At 45.9% G+C, this 23,951-nt stretch overlaps 1 protein-coding gene across 3 annotated transcripts in view; it reads right to left on the bottom strand.

Moving 5' to 3' along the window:
- The window catches only part of raly (RALY heterogeneous nuclear ribonucleoprotein), a 74,146-nt gene that overhangs the window by 16,316 nt on the left and 33,879 nt on the right, over positions 1-23,951 (bottom strand). For all 3 annotated transcript variants that reach the window (XM_002932879.5, XM_004918526.4, XM_031894301.1), the window contains exons 3-4: positions 3,029-3,291; positions 442-514 (exon numbers count right to left, since the gene is read on the bottom strand). In XM_002932879.5, coding sequence (XP_002932925.2) covers positions 442-514; positions 3,029-3,284 — 329 coding nt within the window. In that variant the 5' untranslated portion in view covers positions 3,285-3,291. The remainder of the gene's footprint in view (positions 1-441; positions 515-3,028; positions 3,292-23,951) is intronic.

A 23,951-nucleotide genomic window follows, 5' to 3' on the forward strand; every position in this document is an offset into this window, starting at 1 on the left:
ACGGGCAGGGTATAAGGGAAGATATTGGCAAAGTTAGGGTGACAGGTGTTGCCGCTGGAGGGATGGGATTATGTGTAGGACCAGTAGAGGTGGGACCCGTTAGGGTTCTGGCTCTGACCCACTTTTGAAGAAGTTTGGCACCTCCTAACATTCCTACCCACAGGTTTGGTCCGGCCCACATATCCCTAGTACTGCTATGCGCCAGGGTATATATATATATAAGGTATATACAGATATTGCAGATACAGCGCTGCCCAATTATATATACTGTCAGAGCGCCTTGGGAATATATATTTATATTTGGTAATGAAATGAAAACTGATTGATATTTGCTGCTGAGATAGAGGAGGTATTTGTGAGACCCCACTGGGGCTGATAGAGAGAGAGAGATAACCTTTCTAAATGCTAATGATACAATAAACCCCCCCCCCCGGCGCTTACCTGTACAGTGCAGCTGCCGCTCGCTTCAGCCCTTTGGGCCTGTTGGGCTTTGGCTCCCCGGCCATGTTAATGTCTGTGAGAGGGGGGAAACCATGATATTAGCAGCTCCGGCAGTCAGTCTGATGGAAATGTGAATTATTTATTCCCCCCCCAATAATATTCCCTACGTCTGTAGAGGGGGGTTGGTACACATTTTGCACAAATGCCCATATACCTCTAGTTACAGCACTGCTGCCTGTGGAACTCAGCTCCCTATATTTATGGTTCTGTTCTGCTAGGCAAAGTCAATATGGTTGCTCCCAATCATCAGCTGAATGAACTATGCAGAGTAAGTAATGTTCTGTACAATAAGCTATGTCCACGTACAAAAGGGCAGATTTTTCATCTAAAATGTAGGATTTTTTTGCCCGCAGCGGCTCTGCAGAGGCTCCGTCCATCACTCGCAGATATAAACTGCCCCTTTTTGTTCCCCCCGAACGTATATTTCTGCCGTGACCTTGTTGCAGCCCCAGTGATGTACGAGCAGTCGCCCGCTCCATCCACAAAGGTACAAATCATGGCGTAGAGCTGACAGGCAATTCCACAGTACTAATCTGCGCCTAGCGTTCAGTGCCAGCCCCGGGTATATTATAGTGGGCACTGGCGGAGCGGGGAGGCGGAAGGGACAGATTTAATGTGTCCCCGGGAGATGTTCCCACTGATATACACTCAAGTCCAGCAGGAGACTAGGGAGTTTAATGGTTGGCTGAGCTGTGGGTATGTATGGGTCATAGGCAAAGGTCTGGTGGTCTGAAAATGCCCCCACTGTAAAATAAATGACGATAAGATCTTTCTTATTAATAAGCCCCCGAACCAGAAAGTGAAGGCGGAACCCTTTCTTAAGGAATTTTCGAGACCAATAAGACAATCGCTCCTATATGTTCCTCTAGTTCGGTGGTTGTCTGATTTTTTTGGTTCAACTTCCCCTTGAAGGTTCAGCACCCACCTGAAAATAAGGTTACAGATGTAGAAAAACCCAACCCAGGAATATCTCAGGCTACAAATAAAAACTCACCGAAATCTCTAACTGTTTTTTAAGTGGGCTTTCTGGCGTATGTAGGAACCAACCTTCTAGCTGGGGTATGTAGGAGAGCCAATAGGCACTATACCAGAATCCTACCCTAACCAACCTTCTAGCTGGGGTATGTAGGAGAGCCAATAGGCAGTATACCAGAATCCTACCCTAACCAACCTTCTAGCTGGGGTATGTAGGAGAGCCAATAGGCACTATACCAGAATCCTACCCTAACCAACCTTCTAGCTGGGGTATGTAGGAGAGCCAATAGGCACTATACCAGAATCCTACCCTAACCAACCTTCTAGCTGGGGTAAGTAGGAGAGCCAATAGGCAGTATACCAGAATCCTACCCTAACCAACCTTCTAGCTGGGGTATGTAGGAGAGCCAATAGGCAGTATGCCTGAATCCTACCCTAACCAACCTTCTAGCTGGGGTATGTAGGAGAGCCAATAGGCACTATACCAACATCCTACTCTTACAAACCTTCTAGCTGGGGTATGTAGGAGAGCCAATAGGCAGTATGCCTGAATCCTACCCTAACCAACCTTCTAGCTGGGGTATGTAGGAGAGCCAATAGGCACTATACCAACATCCTACCCTAACCAACCTTCTAGCTGGGGTATGTAGGAGAGCCAATAGGCACTATACCAACATCCTACCCTTACAAACCTTCTAGCTGGGGTATGTAGGAGAGCCAATAGGCACTATACCAGAATCCTACCCTAACCAACATTCTAGCTGGGGTATGTAGGAGAGCCAATAGGCACTATACCAGAATCCTATCCTAACCAACCTTCTAGCTGGGGTATGTAGGAGAGCCAATAGGCACTATACCAGAATCCTACCCTAACCCACCTTCTAGCTGGGGTATGTAGGAGAGCCAATAGGCACTATGCCTGAATCCTACCCTAACCAACCTTCTAGCTGGGGTATGTAGGAGAGCCAATAGGCACTATACCAGAATCCTACCCTAACCAACCTTCTAGCTGGGGTATGTAGGAGAGCCAATAGGCACTATACCAGAATCCTACCCTAACCAACCTTCTAGCTGGGGTATGTAGGAGAACCAATAGGCATTTCACCTAAATCTTACCCCAGCTGACCTTCTAACTGGGCTTTTGGGGGTATATAGGAGAGCCAAAAGGCATTATACCCAAATCTTACCCTCCACTGACTTTCTTGCTGGGCTTTCTGGGGTATTTAGAAGAGGCAATAGGCACTATATTCAAATGTTATCCTAAACAACCTTCTAGCTGGGCTTTCTGGGGTATCTAGAAGAACCAATAGGCATTACACTAAAATCTTACCCTAAGAGACCTTCAGGCTGGGCTTTTAGGGGTATCTAGGAGAGCTGAAAGGCATTATACCTAATTCTTACCCCATTGGCTTTCTAGCTAGGCATTCTAGGATATCTAAGAGAGCCAATAGGCATTATACCTATGGAGGGATTTCATCCTACCATTCTGTTTGAGGTACCCAATTGGGGATATTTGGATGTGGTTTTCCAGTAATGGGTCACTGTTACTTACCCAGTGTCTGCCCAGCCAGTACCCGTCCATTCTCTCCTATGACAGCCCCCCGCGCGTGCCTCTCATTCAGATACTGTACAAAGGCATATCCCTTGTGCACGGAGCAGCCCACCACTCGGCCATATTTGGAGAAGATGGATTCCACGTCGCTCTTCTTCACCACAGCTGTGTTCAGGTTTCCAATGAAGACTCGGGAGTTCAGGGACTTCGGGTCGTTTTTGTTTGTGATGTTGCTGGTTGAAGTTTTCAGGGACATCTTCCCCCTGGAAACAGTGAGAAAAGTGGTAAGATTTGGTTTGCCTGTGCCCTCCCCCAGCCTAACTGCTCCTGCTGCTACAACCCAGTCCTGCTGTTGTGCCCCTTTCCCTTACTGGCACGGCTTCTGGTTTCTCTTTTTTGTATAGAGATGAAATTCATTGGCTCCATAAGGGGCGGGAACAGAAGAAAGAGGTGCACTTGCCCCCTGCTCATTAGGCACATACTCTTCTCTCACCAAGTGTCCAACTGGGGTGTCCAGGACCCACCGGGGCTGCCACCTTAGGGCCCCCCACCCCAGTCTAGAAACCTTCCAGCCAGTGCCAGCCTTCCCCCTCTGTGCTATGTGCCTTCTACTAACGCCTTGCTGGACTGACCAATTTTCCTGGCACAGTGGTACCCACAAGAGCTGGGTACCACCAGGTTTTTTCCCTGTGCCCCCTACCCATAGTCTGGGCCAGGGGTCGGGAACCTTTTTGGCTGAGAGAGCCATAAACACCACATATTTTAAAATGTAATTCCATGAGAGCCATACAATATGTTTGGCCGCGGATGCTGCGGGACAAGGTAGGGTGGGTCCCAAGGATGCCGCATGCGGATTTGATGCAGAGGAGGGCGTGGCCTGCGCTCGGCGCATAGAAGACGCGTTCTAAGGCTTAGAACGCGTCTTCTATCACCTGAGCGCAGGCCACGCCCCCGTTATAATTTTTATTAAAGATTTGGCAGCGAGCCAGATGCAGCCATCAAAAGAGCCACATCTGGCTCCCGAGCCTTAGGTTCCCTACCCCAGGTCTGGGCCTTTGTAACTGCACTTGTTCTCACACTCGTTCCTGTACAAACTGCTGATACGAAATACACGCATACATTACACGCAACATTTATTAACCATTATATAATAGTAGTAGTAGTAATGTATTTAAACCATATTGTGACCTTTTTGCCCTTTATATCAGTTCCAGTTGGGTCGGCCACAGAAATGCCTGTTTACTTCTGGTTAAATGGTTTTAAAATAGGTTTTTATCAGGTACAGGTATGGGATCCCTTATCCAGAAACCCATTATCCAGAAAGTTCAGAATTACGGAAAGGCCATCTCCCATAGACTCCATTATAAGCAACTAATTCTAATTTGAATTCTAAATGATTCCTTTTTCTCTGTAATAATAAAACAGTACCTGTACTTGATCCCAACTAAGATATAATTACCCCTTATTGGGGGCAGAACAGCCCTATTGGGTTTATTTAATGGTTAAATGATTCCCTTTTCTCTGTAATAATAAAACAGTGCCTGTACTTGATCCCAACTAAGATATAATTACCCCTTATTGGGGGCAGAACAGCCCTATTGGGTTTATTTAATGGTTAAATGATTCCCTTTTCTCTGTAATAATAAAACAGTACCTGTACTTGATCCCAACTAAGATATAATTACCCCTTATTGGGGGCAGAACAGCCCTATTGGGTTTATTTAATGGTTAAATGATTCCCTTTTCTCTGTAATAATAAAACAGTACCTGTACTTGATCCCAACTAAGATATAATTACCCCTTATTGGGGGCAGAACAGCCCTATTGGGTTTATTTAATGGTTAAATGATTCCCTTTTCTCTGTAATAATAAAACAGTACCTGTACTTGATCCCAACTAAGATATAATTACCCCTTATTGGGGGCAGAACAGCCCTATTGGGTTTATTTAATGGTTAAATGATTCCCTTTTCTCTGTAATAATAAAACAGTACCTGTACTTGATCGCAACTAAGATATAATTACCCCTTATTGGGGGCAAAACAGCCCTATTGGGTTTATTTATTTAAATGATTTTTAGTAGACTTAAGTTATGGAGATCCAAATTACAGAAAGACCCCTTATCCGGAAAAGCCCAGGCCCTGAGCATTCTGGATAACCAGTCCTATACCTGTACTCAAATATTAGAAGGAAATCCCTCCCCCCATCCATTATGTGTTATTTTACAAAGCTCTCCCAGCTAAGGAGAGTTATTGGCTGACTAGGGGGCCCTCAGTCTGCACTGTGTATCTAGGTGGGGCTGTTTGGTTTAATTGGGCTGAATACAATTTAATGAGATTTATTCTGCACCTGCTTCCACCTGGAATCCACTTCCTTCTGGGAGTTGTAGCACAGCAAGAGCCAGTGGGGAGGCACAATATGGATTTCGGCTTATTTTGGGCACCTGAAAGGCATGCTGGGTACAGCTGGAGCTACAGGGATTGCTTCTGCTCTCTATGGATCAGCGAATTGTGAGTACAATATCTATATGTCCCTAATTAACTGCTTAAAATTATATATGGTGCCTTTATGCACATTGTAGCCCAGCAGCCTCTGGGTATTCACTTTGTGGCCACGCAAGGTTGGTTGTGGCCAGTGTATTGGATAATGAGTGTATGGGATATTGGTATCTAGTAGTGATGGGCGAAAAGTTTCGCCAGGCATGGATTCGCGGTGAATTTCCGTGTTTCGCCATTGGCGGATTGTTTCGCGAAGCGGATGAAAAATTTCGCGGCCCATCCAAAAATTGTCGCCGGCGTAAAAAAAGAATAGTCGCGGGCAACAAAATAATAGCCGTGCAACAAAATAATAGCCGCGGGCGATGAAATAATAGCCGCGTGCAACGAAACAATAGCCGCGCGACAAAATAATAGCCGTGTGCGACGAAACAATAGCCGTGCGACAAAACAATAGCCACGGGCGACGAAACAATAGCCGCGCGCGACGAAACAATAGCTGTGCGACAAAACAGCCGCGTGCGATGAAACGATAGCCGCGCGCGACAATTTTTTTTTTGTTGCACGGCATTTTCGTCGTTTCGCGGATCTTTTGAAAGATTCGCAAATTTTTCGGCGAAACGAAACGTTACAGATTCGCTCATCACTAGTATCTAGCAGAGACTGACATATAGCTGTGTATATAGGGATTTACCCATAGGGGCCAGAACTGCTATGCTGCTATAACATAATTTGAAGCTTTCTGGATAATGGGGTTCTGAATAACTGATCCTATACCTGTACTATAATGTATATTATATGTGGGCAGGGACAAAGGGGAGTTACTAAGTATCTGATACGGGTATTGAACCTGAAACTAACAGGACTGGGGCATAAGGAACAAACAATATCCCCTACTATTATGTTATATACAGTGCAAAACATTCTCATGATTTATACTCTCTATTTAATCAGTGCCCGTTAGTGGCACAATCATACAATCAAGTTGATTTGACTGATGCTTTAGCTCCGTATGCTGATCTGGGTACGTTACGGTGCTACTGATGGTGCCTGTTGGTGCATAGGCTTTTCTAGTTGCGGCGGCACGAATGTTTGCGTGCGTGATGATGGCGGCGCGGCAGATTGGCTGCTAATGAACAGGTGTAGCCCATTAGTCTCTATTTGGAGCCGTGCTGTTTCATAGGTGAATGGCCAATCGGCACGTTCCACCGGGGGAATCAGTCCGGAACTCACTGTGTGTTCTTTGTATTCAATTTAAAGGGGTCGTTTGCCTTCGGGTTGACATTTAGTATGTTTATAGAATGGTCTATTCTTAACTTTTCAATTGGTCTTCATTTTTTATTATAGTTTTTAAGTTATTTGCCTCTTCTGACTCTTTCCAGCTTTCAAATGGGGGTCACTGACCCCGGCAGCCAAAAACTATTGCTTTGTGAGTCTCCAGTTTTATTGTTATTGTTACTGTTTATTAATTATTTTTCTACTTAGGCCACTCTCTATTTGTATGCCAGTCTCTCTGGCCTGGTTACTAGGTTAAGATGGACCCTAGCAACCAGATAGCTGCTGTCATTCCAAACTGCAGAGGTGCTGAACAAAAAGCTAAATAATTCAGAAACAGCATATAACAAAAAATGAAGACCAACTGCACCTTCCACAACCTGGGAAGTGGGTGGGCAGAGCTCAGCCCACAAGCAACAGTACTGGAACTGAACTAGATGTAAGTATAGTATGAAGCATATCCAGCCCAGGCTGAGCTTGTGGGGGAACTAAAACTGAAAATTACAGCAAAGGATTTAATGTAAAATACATAAATATTTGGATCCCTGGCCGAGTGTAAATTCAAATTGGTCATCAATTAAGCATTAAGAGAAAAACCCACCCCCTCTGAGTGGCAGCTCGTTTAATGAAAAATCATTTCCTGACGAGAGGCTTTCAGAAATATATTAGTAAATCACCCAATTACGGAATCTTTTCCTGATGAATGAGCCGCGGGTATGATCGGTTTGAAATGCGCAGCTCATTGGCAGCATCTGGAATAATAGGCGCGTCTGTAGTCAGAACGGGGGCTTAATGGGGAGATAAAGAACATGGCGCATGGAAACGGCCACTTGTCTGGCTGAAACGGTACCAGGGAGCACCCTGCGTGTTGGGCATTCTGGGATCAGGCACGGGGGTCATCCTGTCCATAAGGGGTCCTGTTCAGATCTAGACTGGGATACAAAATAGGCCCTGGCATCTCAAGTATAAAGAGGTTTAAACAGCCCCCCCAGCCCAATAAATAGTGACTGTCTATGGCACCTTACAGCAGCCCCTCTGGCATTTGCCTGAACCCACAGATTGCCAGTCTGGGCCTGGGTCCTGGCATTCCAAGTACCCAGAGGCCCAAACAGCCCCCCCCCCAGCCCAATAAATAGTGACTGTCTATGGCATCTTACAGCAGCCCCTCTGGCATTTGCCTGAACCCACAGATTGCCAGTCTGGGCCTGGGTCCTGGCATTCCAAGTACCCAGAGGCCCAAACAGCCCCCCCAGCCCAATAAATAGTGAGTGTCTATGGCACCTTACAGCAGCCCCTCTGGCATTTGCCTGAACCCACAGATTGCCAGTCTGGGCCTGGGTCCTGGCATTCCAAGTACCCAGAGGCCCAAACAGCCCCACCCCCAGCCCAATAAATAGTGACTGTCTATGGCATCTTACAGCAGCCCCTCTGGCATTTGCCTGAACCCACAGATTGCCAGTCTGGGCCTGGGTCCTGGCATTCCAAGTACCCAGAGGCCCAAACAGCCCCCCCAGCCCAATAAATAGTGAGTGTCTATGGCACCTTACAGCAGCCCCTCTGGCATTTGCCTGAACCCACAGATTGCCAGTCTGGGCCTGGGTCCTGGCATTCCAAGTACCCAGAGGCCCAAACAGCCCCCCCAGCCCAATAAATAGTGAGTGACTATGGCACCTTACAGCAGCCCCTCTGGCATTTGCCTGAACCCACAGATTGCCAGTCTGGGCCTGGGTCCTGGCATTCCAAGTACCCAGAGGCCCAAACAGCCCCCCCAGCCCAATAAATAGTGACTGTCTATGGCATCTTACAGCAGCCCCTCTGGCATTTGCCTGAACCCACAGATTGCCAGTCTGGGCCTGGGTCCTGTTTTCTATTTCAATTGTCCAACTTGACCCTGGTTTCCCCATTACACCCTAATTAGTTCAATAGGTACATTGTGACTGGGATGACATAGGGATGAGCCCATCGGATGTGACCAAACCCCCATATTAATTATGTTTATTAAATAAACATTGCTGCATGCAAGTTCTATGGCCACCTTTAGACATCTGTTTGGTGCTTGGACAGTGTGAGGAACATTCTACTTGGACACTAGAGGTTCCCAACCAACCGTTCTGCCCAAGTATCTCCTGGTCATAATGCCTCATTCTCGAGTTATTTCAGTTACCCCGGGCCCCAGTAATGCCCCTTGGAAGGTCCAAATGTGATAAGGGCAATATGTGTAACTAAGTTGCTTTGTAACACTGACGCGCACACTTTATAACATTCCAGGGCATTCCATCCTATTATTTCTCTAATTAATAGATTTTTTTAGATTGTTCCTTTTGAAGATGCTAATGATCCCCTTTCGGCAATTGCACGGCATCCGCACCGACCCAACAGGGGTCACCGGGTCTCGTCGGGCTCTGACTTCAAACAGGGACGGACACTCTCCAAATGGCATTCATTCCACATGTGCCGCCCATTAATGATCCTCCTGTTTGTCCGGTCTCTTAACGAGCTGGTAACTAAAGGATTTTAATGAGATTGTTCTGATCCCTACTGAGCCACCTGTAACCTTAACATTTACAAGTGACCCACTCCCCGCCGGCAGCGCACAATGGATTCTTATCCGCCAGATATTGGAAATGGAAAGGAAAAAGCCCTTCTGGCATAGATAAAACTTTAGCCTCAATATATATTTTACCTGGGAGCAACAAATGGGGCAGCGTTTAGGTTAACCACAAATCAGGGGGTGCCAAATAAGCACTGTGATTGGCTATTGGGTAGCCCCATGTGACTGCTGGCCTGCAGTAGGCTCTGCTTGGGGTAAAACTGTGTCTCTGGGCTTCCAAAGCTTGCCTCCAAGCCTAAAATGTAAAAATGGCACCTAGTTTGAGGCCACTGGGAGCAACACCCAAGGGCGAGGTGAGCAACATGTTGCCCCTGAGCCGCGGGTTGGGGATCACTGGCTCAAAGTGTGAAGGACCAAAACACATTGTAGGAGGTATGTTCTAGTTATGCCACGGTGTATGATTTTGGGCACAGAAATGCATGGCAAACATAGAACAACCTACTTTTTTTGATCTATGGAATAAACAAGCAGATCTTAATGGTGGTAGGAAGATGGTTTGACTTTTATTCTTGGTTGGCTAAACGGCAACTATTGCATTTAGCTTTCACCAGTTCAGATAGACACAGAAAGACGGGTACATTACAAAAAGAAAACTTGCATTGTATCGGCCAACGGTTGGCCTTAATGTTAAACGAGCACTTGGAACAGGGGGTTGATGTTTCTAGAGAGCTATACCTAGAACTTGAGGTTGGGGAATGCCCTTCCTAGTGATGGGGTAATGGCAGATTCTGTTAATGCCTATAAGAGGGGCCTGGATGAGTTCTTGGACAATCAGAATATCCAAGGCTATTGTGATACTAATATCTACAGTTAGTATTAATGTTTGTATATATAGTTTATGTATGTGAGTGTATAGATTGGTAAGTATAGGGTGTGGGTGCTGGGTTTACTTGGAAGGGTTGAACTTGATGGTCTTTTTTCAACCCTATGTAACTTATATCTGGCACATTATTTCAAAATGGAAGCTGTCAGGTTCGGTTTCTGAGTACAAAGATCACAGGAGCAGCTGTCGGCGGCCGATTTGGCCGTAAGTGTATGAGATCGCCCGTTGGGTCCCCCCCGAGACGCACACTCGGTATAAGAGCCGCTCTTGTGGAGGTTAATGAGAAACGTCTCTCACTTTTCATGCTTTGTAGCGGTGACAATAACAGATGTAAATGGGATCTCGCTGATCCATAGCCGCTGGTTGCGCTAGGGCTTATCCTGGGAGCCTTGTGGGGCTGGAGCCATTATGTGACACCTTGTGCAGCAGAAGCCAGTTGTGTCGGATGCGTCGGCCATTGTGTTTGTGGCACAGCAGAACAACAGAACCGCATTTCTGATTCCGTGATGATCCGGCAACGAGGATGTCTGGGAAACTCCATCTCTCCTCCCTCCTCTAATAACCCGGCCAATATAATCTTCAGCATGGGGGGGCTTTGGGACAGGGTCGGGCTGCACTGGTGGGACTCTGGGGAAAAACCCGGTGGGTCCTGCCAACCCAGACCCGATTCCCACCGGCACTTCTCCCGATCGCACTTAGGGGTATATTTATCCTGCGGAGTAAAACATCACTGGTGATGTTGCTCATAGCAGCCAATCAGATGCTTTGCTTTGATTTTCTAACTGTTGAAATCTAATTGCTGATTGGTTGCCCTGGGCAACATCACAGGTAATGCTTCACTCTACTTTTTACATAGCATGATAAATATACCCCTAGTTACGTATGACATATTTGCATTGGGGGGGTAAGGGTGTGTGGGCTTTGGGGGCCCCTTTGGTGCTAGCCCCCATAGGCCCCACACACCCCAGTCAGATCCTGAGGGTTGAACTAGGGGTTGGCGCAACTGGAGGGGTGCAAGAAAACCCCCCACGGTTCCCTAATGCTCTAAGGCTTCTATGCACATAGCACTGGGGGTGGGGAGGGCATACGAGTGGGGGCTTATTCTTCATTACTCAGCCCTGTAGCAACAAATGAGTGGATGATAGTGGTGAAGGTTGACTTAGGACGTCCTTGGCCCAACGCTGATCAATACATTGAATTTTACTTCCAATCCTTCCTACTGATAGTTAACTGTTTCCTTTCCACTTTTCCACTACAGGAGAAGTTTGTAATCCCCACCAAACTCGGTGTAAGCAACCATCTTGGATTTCTAGGCCCGCCCACTGCTTTGTCATCTTCTGCCATAGTGGGTGCAAGAACATGTTATTAACGTATCGGCTGCCAGAATAAGGCTATAACAGGTGCTCATAGGTGAATGCTAAATAAAAAATATTTTCATAGTGTAGGTAGCAGGAACCCCCCTGTACTACATGGAATGTTCCACTTGAATGCTCCGCCCACATTTTCTGCGCATAACATAAAACAGGGACAAGATAGACCATTCCGAATGCTAAAATACTTTATCTAACAACTGTCGGAATCATGTAGATCTTTCTTTGCTTCATGGTTTTAGAGGTTTTCGGATATTTTGATGCTGGTTTTTGTGCGACGATACGAAAAAGTGCGGTATTGTGCGTCAAGTGAAAAAAGATGGGATTTTTTCGCAAATTTCTGCAACTTTTTTTCCTTTAGGCTTTTTCAATTTGGATCTTTAGATAAATTTGTGGAAATTAGTTTCTTTGTGGTTTCAGAAAGGAGCAGTAACCCATTGCAGGAAGCACTTACGGGTCACCTGTTTGAAAGCAAACTTCTTATTGGTTGCTATGGGTTACTGCTCCTGGGCAAACTTAGTGCCTTTTATTACATGTAGGGATAAGTGTTTCATCATTCCCAACCTGGGCGCTTTCAGCCTGACCCGAGCAACACTATAGGCCAGTATAGGCTACATTCTAATTGGTTGCCAGGACCGGAGCAGATTTCTATTGGTTATTACATACTCACAGAATAGGCTACAGGAGAATAAACGCCAATGGGGATATATTACCTCCCTTACTGTGAACTTGCCACAAAGAATGATATCTTACGATAACTTATTTTTATTGCTATGCCTTGGGCTTGCCTGTAGTGAGCACTTTCCGTAAGCGCCGTGGGCGTCGTAGCTGTAAAACGCCGAGTTAAACTACATTTTAGCACAGAAACGACTGGCATTTATGCAAGAAAAGCTCCCGTCTTGTACAGTTTCTCACTTAAACCCTATCAGGGAGCTGTGCGGTTCAGCTTAACCTTCCCTCTCGGCTCCACTTCAAAAAAAAAAAATGTGCCTACGTTAGAGAGCCGGCTCCATTAAGTAATAATAAGGACAGAGCCAGCGTTGCCATAGCAGCTGCATCTCCATGGAGGTGTGAGGCCTACAGGCTTCATCTGTTGCCATGGTGACCAGAGCAGGGCCCTCTTCCTTTGTCACCATGTGTTTCTGGAGTGATGCAACGCAATTAGCAGACAGAATAATTCCGTAATTACAAACGCACCAGTCTGGCATTTACTTAATCCGATATGCCTAACGAGGGGAATTATTCTAATTTGCTTTTGACAATTGCAATTAGACTAACCTTTCACTTTTACTTCTGTTACCAATACCCTTGTCTCTCCCCGCACGTGCCGCAATCCTGCGCAAACCCCTTGTAATTAATCTGCGCTTCATTAATTGGGGGGGGGGGGGTGTGGCTATGGGTTATATGATACAAATATATCAAGCAGCGGCACTGTCAGGATCACAGACGGATATTATATCTCAATGAAAGGACTGGTGCGGTTTAACATCCCAGGATTCTATTTTTGATGTTGATTACATAGTAGCATAGTAAGTTAGGTTGAAAAAAGACACACATCCATCACGTTCAACCATAATGCCTATATATAACCTGCCTAACTGCTAGTTGATCCAGAGGAAGGCAAAAACCCCCACGCTAAGTTGCCCCTCCTCTCTGTCCAATCAAGGTGGGAACCTATTCCAACCAATTTACTGCTCATCGACCTTAGCCATTAACTAGCAGTAGCCCGAAATAGTAAGTTAGGTTGAAAAAAGACCTACGTCCATCATGTTCAACCATAATACCTATATATAACCTGCCTAACTGCTAGTTGGTCCAGAGGAAGGCGAAAACCCCCACGCTAAGTTGCCCCTCCTCTCTGTCCAATCAAGGTGGGAACCAATTCCAACCAATTTACTGCTATTCGACCTTAGCCATTAACTAGCAGTAGTCCGAAATAGTAACATAGTAAGTTAGGTTGAAAAAAGACACACGTCCATCATGTTCAACCATAATGCCTATATATAACCTGCCTAACTGCTAGCTGATCCAGAGCAAACTTCTTATTGGTTGCTATGGGTTTCTGCTCCTGGGCAAACTTTGTGGCTTTTATTACATGTAGGGGTAAGTGTTTCATCATTACCCCTAGAGGTTATAGTTATAGATAAATTACCCTACTAGTTACTTTATATTAGGGAAGCACTTGAACCTGAAAAAGTTTTTTGGGTTCCACAATGGGTTTCCCATCGTAAGGAATTCGACCGAACCAAATCCAAAAATCTCAAATTTGTTATTACCTGTTGTTAAACCCCCAGCCCAACAGGTCGGCCCTGTAATGTCTGATAGCTCCTCCCCTTCCCAACTCGCCAACATTTCTTAAGCACTAGTCCCATATGTCCCGCGCCACCCCGATCATGTACAAGGACCAGTGCAATGACATCACAACCCCACCCCTTCATGAGACCCCGCCCATTTTACATCATAACCCTGCCCTTAGCTGACCCGCCCACCCCATCCCCCCCCCCCCCAGCGGTATTTTTGTTTGAGAGAGATGGCAACCCAAGCTGAGGCTGGGGCTCTTTGTGTACTGACTGCCCTGTGCTGACCATTGAGGCGCTGCCCTAATCATATGGCAATACCTCCTGTCTGTCAGGGCGGAGCCACGCATCCATGCCCCATCAGGAATATAAGCCCCACCCCCAAGCAGGCCGCAGTGCCCCAGCTATAAAGAAAATGGTAACAAATAGTATATCTGTAAATTGGCTTTCCTCCCAATGGCACCAAAACATGATAAATATATATATATGCTTTATTAAATACCAAAGCAGAGAGCCATCTGGGAGAGTCGGAGAACATATTTTGACAATGTATAGCTTCTACAAATGTTCCACCATTACAAAGTTATGGGTAATTAATGAAGCAGCGCCCCATCCCCCAGCTCCCAGAATCTCTGGTCTGCGTCAGTGACAGAGCAGAGTGAAAGCTGATTGGCTGTGGCATGTCATGAGGCCACACCCCTCAAAAGCAAACCTGTGCAAAGGGTAAGTAAAGGGATGGAGCCGGGCTGGGTGCTGATGGAGCAGCATTTGTACATATAACAGTAAAGCGGCTTATTGCTTATATCCTTTATACCCACATATACACAGCACTTCAGCATCTTTTGCATTTGGGTTTCTTGCTGCTCACCCATAGGCTTAGATCTGCTGCCAATCACCCTCCTGCAGAGACAGGGGTAACAAAGGAGGGTATAAAAGAGATTTCCCCCCCCCCCCCATACCGGTGACAGTGACACATCAATTGCAGCAATATTACAGACTTCTGCGCAGGCAACCGTGTGTGTTCAGGCACATAGACTCCTGTATGTTAGATCACAGACACCTCATGGAGGATCCGGTAATGGTCCTGCCTAATACAGATCCTGGGACGCTCAAGAATATGGTGGATCTGGCTAAAGGTCCTTACTAATAAAATTGCTGGAAGACTCAGGGATAAAGCTGCAGGGCCACTTGGGGGTATAGAGGGCCTGGTGAGGTTCTTGGCTAATGCAGGTACTGGGGTGCTCAGGGGTATGGGCGTTCGGGTGAGGGCCCTTACTAATAAGGATTCTGGGGCACTCAGGGATATGGGGGTTCGGGTGAGGGCCCTTACTAATAAGGATGCTGGGGCATTCAGGGATATGGGGGTTCTGGTGAGGGCTCTTACTAATGAAGATGCTGGGGCATTCAGGGATATGGGGGTTCTGGTGAGGGCTCTTACTAATGAAGATGCTGGGGCATTCAGGGATATGGGGGTTCGGGTGAGGGCTCTTACTAATGAAGATGCTGGGGCACTCGGGTGTATGGGGGTTCTGGTGAGGGTCGTGACTAACTCAGTACAAAATAGGTGCTCTGTGTCTCCCATTTACACTGAGGCTGCTCCCACATAAGGGAGTTGTTTACATGCACATGTTCGGTAACCCCCAACAACCAATTAGATCTGTGCTTTCAAGCACAGTAAATGCCGCAGACTGGTTGCTATGGGATACTAGACCCGGGTACGTATTGGCTGGGCTGATACAGGAGTAATGGGCTACACGAGCCGCTGGGAGGGATGAAGGCAACGCTGCATTTACACGATGCTGATAATTGCATCTCTCTCTGTATTCGCTTCCTACATAAACCTTTCTTCCTGCAGATGCCTCCTGTCTGGATTGCTTCCCGGCGGCCCCCAAACACCGTATTGTTCTGTGTCTGTAACACCAACTCATAACCATCAGCCCAATAGGTTTTAGCTGCTCTATTACATCCCAGGCTGAGCCCAATCCCTAAGAGCCCGGCTGGAAGTACCTGTATTGTCTGGGCTCTGCCATTGTCTCCGCTAATATGTATTATAGTCACATTGCTGCACTGGGATAAGCATTCCGCTTCTCCTCTGGTTATGGAGTAGGGTTTATTAGTGTGTGTATATATATATATATACCCTGTGTGTATGAGTATATCTAATATGCTCCAAAAGATACAACTGGATTCAAAACAAGTAAACAATGAAGAAAAAGGAGCAATTAAATATCAAGAATGAGCATATAAAGATGACAACATATCAAGTCGAACTATAAAACAACTAAGTTTCAAGCAGAGTAATTGTTTTGTGTTTTAGATAGGAAGAAACAAACAGTAGAAAGAACATTAAGGGCTGTAGGGGGATACATTTCCGTATTAATGTCTTGTCAGCAATATAGTATTCAAGTAAGGGGACCAGGTATAAATCAATGTTTTTTTGATCAGCCTACCTAATCTTAATGGAGCTCTACAAATCACACCATCACATGACATGTTCAGTGAACTAGTAAAGTTGTATTACATTGCAGTCTATGGACCAAGACACATTGAATAACTTCTAATAGTTCATATAATGGAAATTAACCTATCATGTATCCCATAAACAGAATTTAAGAATACAAGTTACCAAAACAATAGAAAACAAACACAAGATAACATGGCGCTTCCCCTTGGTAGTTTCATCAGCTGTTCCAGGACTATTTGCACACTCAGCATTATGTGTCGGCACAGGGAGAGAACTATTGCTGTTCATCGCATCTCTTCCTATGCAAAATATACAGTGAATACGTGTAAATTAACTAGAAGGGATGGATTTATTCACGGTTTCAGGATAGTAGCTAGAGAAGCAATGAATTGCGATTGGTCTACTTTCTATAAATATCCATTACAAGTCTGCCATTATCATCGGTCACAAGAACATCCAAACATGTCACTTAGGCGTTACTAGTTTACCAGTAGAGAGATCTGTTCCCAGCACAGAAAACAAGGAACTGCCGGGGTAGCAGTAACCAAGGCTAGCTAGCAAAATCCATCCGAGTCAGGGGGGCTATGCTTACTGCTGGGCTGGGAGGTGTACTGCGGAATGTAGGCTGATCAATGAAAGGGTGCACAAATGTGCAGGTTAACCCTTGCTGTACAGACTCACCCATACAAACTTAGTGCTTTTTATTTCATAACCCCATTAATGAGCTATAACAGCACCCCTAGTGGCCATGCAGAAAAGCACAGTAGCTACTCTATCATCAGAAAATGAAACTATGGGGGGGTCATCTACTATTGGCAGGACAGGATGCAGTGCAAACAAACACGGTGGCTTGCACCTATTTGGGATTATATATATATATATATATATATATATATATCATACCCAGTAAGGGTGTGCACTTTAGAATAAACCTAGATGGGTGCTGCCATAGAGGCTCCCTCAGCTGAAGTTGATCTTGGCTTTTTTATGTAAAGTGGAAACTATAATTCCATGTTTTCTCCTTTTCTTGCTGTTATATAAAATGTATTTCCAGAAATCCTGCACTGATAAAAACAATACATTTACCAGGAAAGCCTTTTTGCAGCCGTTGCAAGGGCAGGTCCCTGCTCTCCTGATCTAAAGGTCCCCATACACTAAAAGATCCGCTCGCTTGGCGATGTCGCCAAGCGAGCGGATCTTTACCCGATATCCCCACCTACGGGTGGGCGATATCGGGTAGCAAGTTGCTTTAAAAAAAAAAAATAATCCGATCGTTTGGCCCCAGGGATTACAGTTGCGGCCATGGGGCAGTCGGTTCGGGGACCGCATCAATGAGCCAATGCGGTCCCCGATCCGACTGGATTTTCTAACCTGCCCGATCGATATCTGGCCAATTTCAGGCCAGATATCGGTCGGCCAGGCCGCTCGTTTCTGCCCATACACGGGCCGATTAGCTGCCGAATCGGTCCAAGGGACCCATATCGGCAGCTTCTATCGGCCCTTGTATGGGGGCCTTTAGTCTGTGAAGCAAGATTCAAAGTACCCCAAACAGGTGCAAGCAATAGCAACCAATCAGCAGGTAGCATTTACTGGTTGCTATGGGTTACTGCTCCCTGGCAAACTAAGTGCCTTTTATTACATACGGGGCTAAGAACGTTCAAGCTTTTCTCTGCTGTGTAATAAAAAAAAAAATAGTTTGCTATAAATACTGTGCTGGTATGTGTCAATATTATGTTCATGGGCAAAAAAAAAGAATGAAAAATGCAAAAATAAGACTACAGAAAGATATAGGATAAATATTACTGTTCTCCAATAGGAATCGTTGTGCTTTGTGTCCGTGTGTCTGAGTGATTAATATAAATGACAGTCAAGTAGGCAGAGATTGGGCAGAGTCTCTTTCTGCCCATGAAAAGCAACACAGTACATCAGTCACTGGAGAAGCTGCTAAATATTTTTCCCAACCAAGTTGCCCAGTGTTGTTTAAATGCTCCCCCCTCCCCTTTGTTGTTCAGGTGGCTAAAAATAATGGGAAAAGAAAAATAGATTGTCCCCTGTTGTTTATTGCTTGCCATCCTCCGGGGCCCGTATGTGGCTCTCTGGGCTTTTGTGCCGGCACAATAACAAGAGATAGCTAAACCGTATCTTTTATTAGGGAAATGAAAGGCAGAAAACTGACGGCATAATAAAAACAACTTGAGACAAAAAAAAAAATCCAGTGGGTGTGGGATTCTGTCCCTGGCACAACAAAGCCGCTCCGTTCTACATTGGGAACGCTGGGCGGCAGTTAGATGGTAATTAAATCAATTACAGGTGCTGTGTCAGCCGGGCTGCTGTGGGGATGGGCATCATGGAACTACTGAGCGGCTGTGCCAGTACCAGGCTGAGAAATCTGTCTGTGTCTCTACTTCTCTCTTCCTTTATATTTGTCAGCCTACCTACCTACCTATCTAAGCAACTATCTGTTTACCTCTCTCTATCTCTATCTTGACTCTAACTAAATATCTATTAATGATCTTTTCTCTATTCAGCTGCTATGTCTGTCTACCCACCTCTCCATTTATTTATCCACGGTTGTTTATCTCTGTTTGTCTTTCTATCGTTTTATGTGTTTGTCTATATCAGGGATCCCCAACCTTTTATACCCTTGAGCCACATTCAAATGGAAAAAGTGTTGGGGAGCAACACAAGCATGAATAAGGTTCCTGGGGTGCCAATAAGGGCTGTGATTGGCTATTTGGTAGCCCCTATGTGGGCCGGTAGCCTATAGAAGGCTCTGTTTGGCATTATACTTGGTTTTTATGTAACCAAAACTTGCCTCCTTACCAGAAATTCAAAAATGAGCACCTACTGGGAGCAACACCCAAAGGGTTGGGGAGCAACATGTTCCTACTGAGCCACTGGTTGGGGATCACTAGTCTATATATTCATTGGGTCTGTTATGTTGACCCTCCCTCGGTGCCAGTATCAGGATAACCCTAAAGCCTCCCAATTGTTCCACTATTTCAGCCCAATTAACCCAGACTCACAGTTGCTGCTCTATTGGCACCCAAGGGATTTGGGCAGCACACTGTCTGATTTTAACCATCTTGGCATTTATGGCACCTTGGGGTTAGGGGTAGAGATGGTCAGTTTCTCCTCACTCCAGCTCTGATCTGTTCATGCCTTCCCTGGCTATGTTTTCTCCTATTTCAACAACCCTCCAACCATCAAAAAAATTGCATCTTTATTATTATATAATTTTTATATTTTTTTGTGTGATCTGAGGAAATTTTAATTTGATTAACAGAAACACAGATGCACAGAAAATACAGATCACTAGATAGATGGAGAGATTCCTTGATAGAGAGAGAGAGAGATGGCTTGTTGGGGACTGAGATGGAGATAGAGAGACTGCTAGATAAATAAAGAGAATTAGAGATAGAATGACTGTATAGAGAATGAAGAATATTCCTGCTTGTCTCTGATGATCATAAAGCTGAAGTGATCCCGGTATCTACTGCTGCCACAATATTCTATATCTGGGTTAGTATTTACTCGTGTCCGGACGCAGGAAGCATAAGTCAGCGCTATAGCTCCCAGCAAAGTCACATCACATAGATGTCTCCTAGCAGAACTGCGCTCTGTCAGGTAGAAATCCTCAGACTCACGGAACTATCAAATCAGAAGCAGAATATGGCAGAACAGAATGAGCAGTAAGATGAACAATATGGGTTCAGTGTCTCATCCAATTCATTGTCCATGATATTGTTTTTGAATATAATTTCCATTTCTGATATCTACTGCTGATGGGCAGCTGCTACAAACCTGATCTCGGGCAGTGGCATCTGTCGTTCCTGCAGGGTTCCTGCTGCCCCTACCCCGGAGCAGGGTGCCACCAATGCAATGGTTCCTGAGGCACAACTTGTTAACCCCCAGCAGGAGGAATATGGGCTCAGCCAGGCGCGGGGGCCTATGGATATGGCAGGCTGGTAATTACTGGGGGCAAAGCACTGACACACATTTATGGTTGGCATTAACTTGCATTCCACATAGCTGTTAAGGGGGTAGGCATATGTTAGATATACAGTGTGTATGGAGATATAGATATAGATATAGATATATAATATATAGAGGGCAACACACTAAGGGCCTTCTGCATTGCTACAGGTTTTATTGCTGAGAAGGGTTTTGTCTATTTGATGTGGGTTTCTATACAGTATAAGGCAACTGTCCTCTTTACTTTGGTAACCAGAATTCACCATTATACTTTGCGTATATTTACTGTTAATTACAGGACATATCTGTTAATTGTAGGAGTAATGGTACCATGACATTGGCTGCTGACTTGACCAGTGGTGATCCACTCTGTGATCCTGTTATTGACCTAAATACTGAACAGTTGGATCATCCTTATAAAAAATATTTCCCTGATAACTAGTAAGAACTTAGCAGCCAATCAACCAATCAAAATCAACTAATGACGGTAAAGGTGGGCACAGCCTGTCTGGTGAGCTCGCCACTGTAAGAATGTATAACATTTCTCAGCAGCTGTGCCCAGTATCCCCCATCATAGAAGGGTAAAAGCCGAGGGCACCAGACCAGGCCCAGACTGGCAATCTGTGGGTTCAGGCAAATGCCAGAGGGGCTGCTGTAAGATGCCATAGACAGTCACTATTTATTGGGCTGGGGGGCTGTTTGGGCCTCTGGGTACTTGGAATGCCAGGACCCAGGCCCAGACTGGCAATCTGTGGGTTCAGGCAAATGCCAGAGGGGCTGCTGTAAGATGCCATAGACACTCACTATTTATTGGGCTGGGGGGGGGGCTGTTTGGGCCTCTGGGTACTTGGAATGCCAGGACCCAGGCCCAGACTGGCAATCTGTGGGTTCAGGCAAATGCCAGAGGGGCTGCTGTAAGATGCCATAGACAGTCACTATTTATTGGGCTGGGGGGGCTGTTTGGGCCTCTGGGTACTTGGAATGCCAGGACCCAGGCCCAGACTGGCAATCTGTGGGTTCAGGCAAATGCCAGAGGGGCTGCTGTAAGATGCCATAGACACTCACTATTTATTGGGCTGGGGGGGCTGTTTGGGTACTTGGAATGCCAGGGCCTATTCTGTATCCCAGTTCAGACCTGCACCAGACCCCCACAACTCGTGTCCATATAACTGCTGCTCTGTAGGACACAGGTCTGACACCTTGAAGAGACCGCCATAGAGACTGCTCTTTTAACTGGTGATGTCTCTCCCCCCCCCCCCCCCCATTCTCCTGGCTGTCCCTTCTGCCTCCCACAACGGGTTAAAGATTTTGCTTTTTCTCCTGCTTTCTGCCAACTAATAGGATCTGGTAGAAGTGAATGATAAAGAGAGTGTCTCTCTCTGAATGATTTAATGGAGCTCTCGCTCGGGATTGCTGAGCTCTGCAGGCAAATGGCCTGTATTTTCTGGCAGCGCGATTAAATCAAAGAAGGCTAAGCGTATCCCTCACTGAGAATGGGAGAAATGGATAACAACACAGGCTCTCGCTAATGGCCACGTATACTGGTTCATCCAGGGCCATCGCTAGACGTAAAGAGACGCGAGATCCATTAGTTATATCAATAGAACAGCCTTTGGCTTTGGGTGGGTGCTGGGAGCAGGTCCCATTTTACTGTAAGTACACTTAGGCCCAAACAGCCCCCCCCCAGGCCAAACACATATAGTCAAAGTTTCCCATTTTTCTGACCACACCCCCTAAATACCACTCCCATTTTACTAAATTTGGCAGGTTATTTAAAGTTTGAACACATTTCTGGGGGTTTTGGGGTCCTGTTTTATGTGTTGTTACAGTTTTGCTGAGTTGGATCTCAGTGCAGGTGTAGCTTGTTAACTTTTCTGAGCTCTGAACCAAAAGCTACTTTTTTAATTAAGTCTGAGAAACATTGTATCTTTTTTAGTGTTTAGAGATCAAAGGGAAATGAGGGACTTTTCAGAAAAAATCCGGGACTGTGGGCTGAGCTGTCAAAATCGTGACTGTCCCACAAAAATCGGGACAGTTGGGAGGTATGAGCAGCACCTCTAGCATTTGCCAGAATCCTGCCAATCCCGGCCTGGATGGGGGTGGTACTTCAACAACAACAAGTGAAAGGCTGTGGCATGGGCAATACTAAATAAAGCATTATTGCTGCCATCTTGGCCACTCCAGACTGGCTGGGATAAGGGATAAGTCCTTTTCTCCTTGTAGATTGTAAGCTCTTTTGGGCAGGGCCCTCTTCACCTCTTGTATCGGTTACTGATTGCTTTATATGTTACTCTGTATGTCCAATGTATGTAACCCACTTATTGTACAGCGCTGCGGAATATGTTGGCGCTTTATAAATAAATGTTAATGTAATGTGGCTCAGCCATAGCAGTTAGAGCAATAGCCAGTGGGCCAATCAGATTGGGGGAGTGTTGGGGGCCATGTGGACCATGATGGTGGGGCCAAGTATTATGGCCTTGGGTGCCTTGATCCTTCTGCACTGAACTTGCTCCTCCTCCTCCTGCCTATGACTGTCTGCAAGGCCCTATTATTAGTGGGTTTAAGCCACAGGGAATAAGAGTAAAACCCCCACTTTGCCCCCACACAGGGATGGGTATAATGCAGTTCCCTATCAGGTCTGCTGAGCCACTAAGCGCCATTCCAGACCTTACCATGCATAGGGGAAATTCCAGCACAGACTATTGGCTGTTATTGGAGCACATGACCATACTGTGAATAGAATATAATACACACATTAAACGTGTTCCCTGCATCCTGGCACTGGCAGGGTTAAGGACAAGCGCTGTTTGTCCTGATAGCAGCCATCTCCCATCTGCTGCGCGCTCGTTTGTACCCTTAATTAACACAAAAGCAGCCTTTACGGAAGGTAATTATGCCTTGGCACTTGTTTTCTGTGGTGCTTTGAAGAACGTATTTTTTTTAATGCATGGCAATCTGTCTGGGGCAGCAAAATGGAGGCCAACAAAGAGGCGAGGTGAGGATCGCCCAGTGAATCATTAGCAGCGCTAATTACATCGGCGGGGAGTCTTTCTTGTTGTGTCAGGGGCTGAAAATAAACTGCTCATTTGGCAGGTGCCTTGGGTTATTTGTTTCCTATAATGAAATTTAATACAGAAAAAAGAACAGTTGAAATAATACAGTAGGAATATGGGGGAAGAGTCTGCACCTCTCTCTAATGCTCCCCTGTGAGGAAAGGGACCTACCTGTGGGACAGGTAACAGAGATAGGGGTTATCCTGGGGGTACGGGGAGTGTGGGAATGGATAGCACCTCCTGTTTTACCCTATTAATAACATTGGCATCAAGCTTCATTCTTACCAACCAGGCCAGTAAAATCCCAGACCTGATCCCCAGCAGGAAGCATTAGCACTCCCCATTGACTTCCCTTGTGCCTTGTCCCACGCCTAGGTAAGTATGAGGTATGCACCCAGGAAGGGGCGGGGTGTTGGGGTTGGTTGGTCCTGACGGGGGTATAGGGGGCCCTTGCGGTGGCAGCCCCAGTGGACCCTGTTAAGGACCAATGGCATTCAGCATATTTGCATTCTGAGAGATAAGGAACATCCCACATACTATTATACATACAGGTATGGGATC

Source organism: Xenopus tropicalis, chromosome 10 (genome assembly GCF_000004195.4).
Source record: "Xenopus tropicalis strain Nigerian chromosome 10, UCB_Xtro_10.0, whole genome shotgun sequence".
Classification (NCBI taxonomy): Eukaryota; Metazoa; Chordata; class Amphibia; order Anura; family Pipidae; genus Xenopus; species Xenopus tropicalis.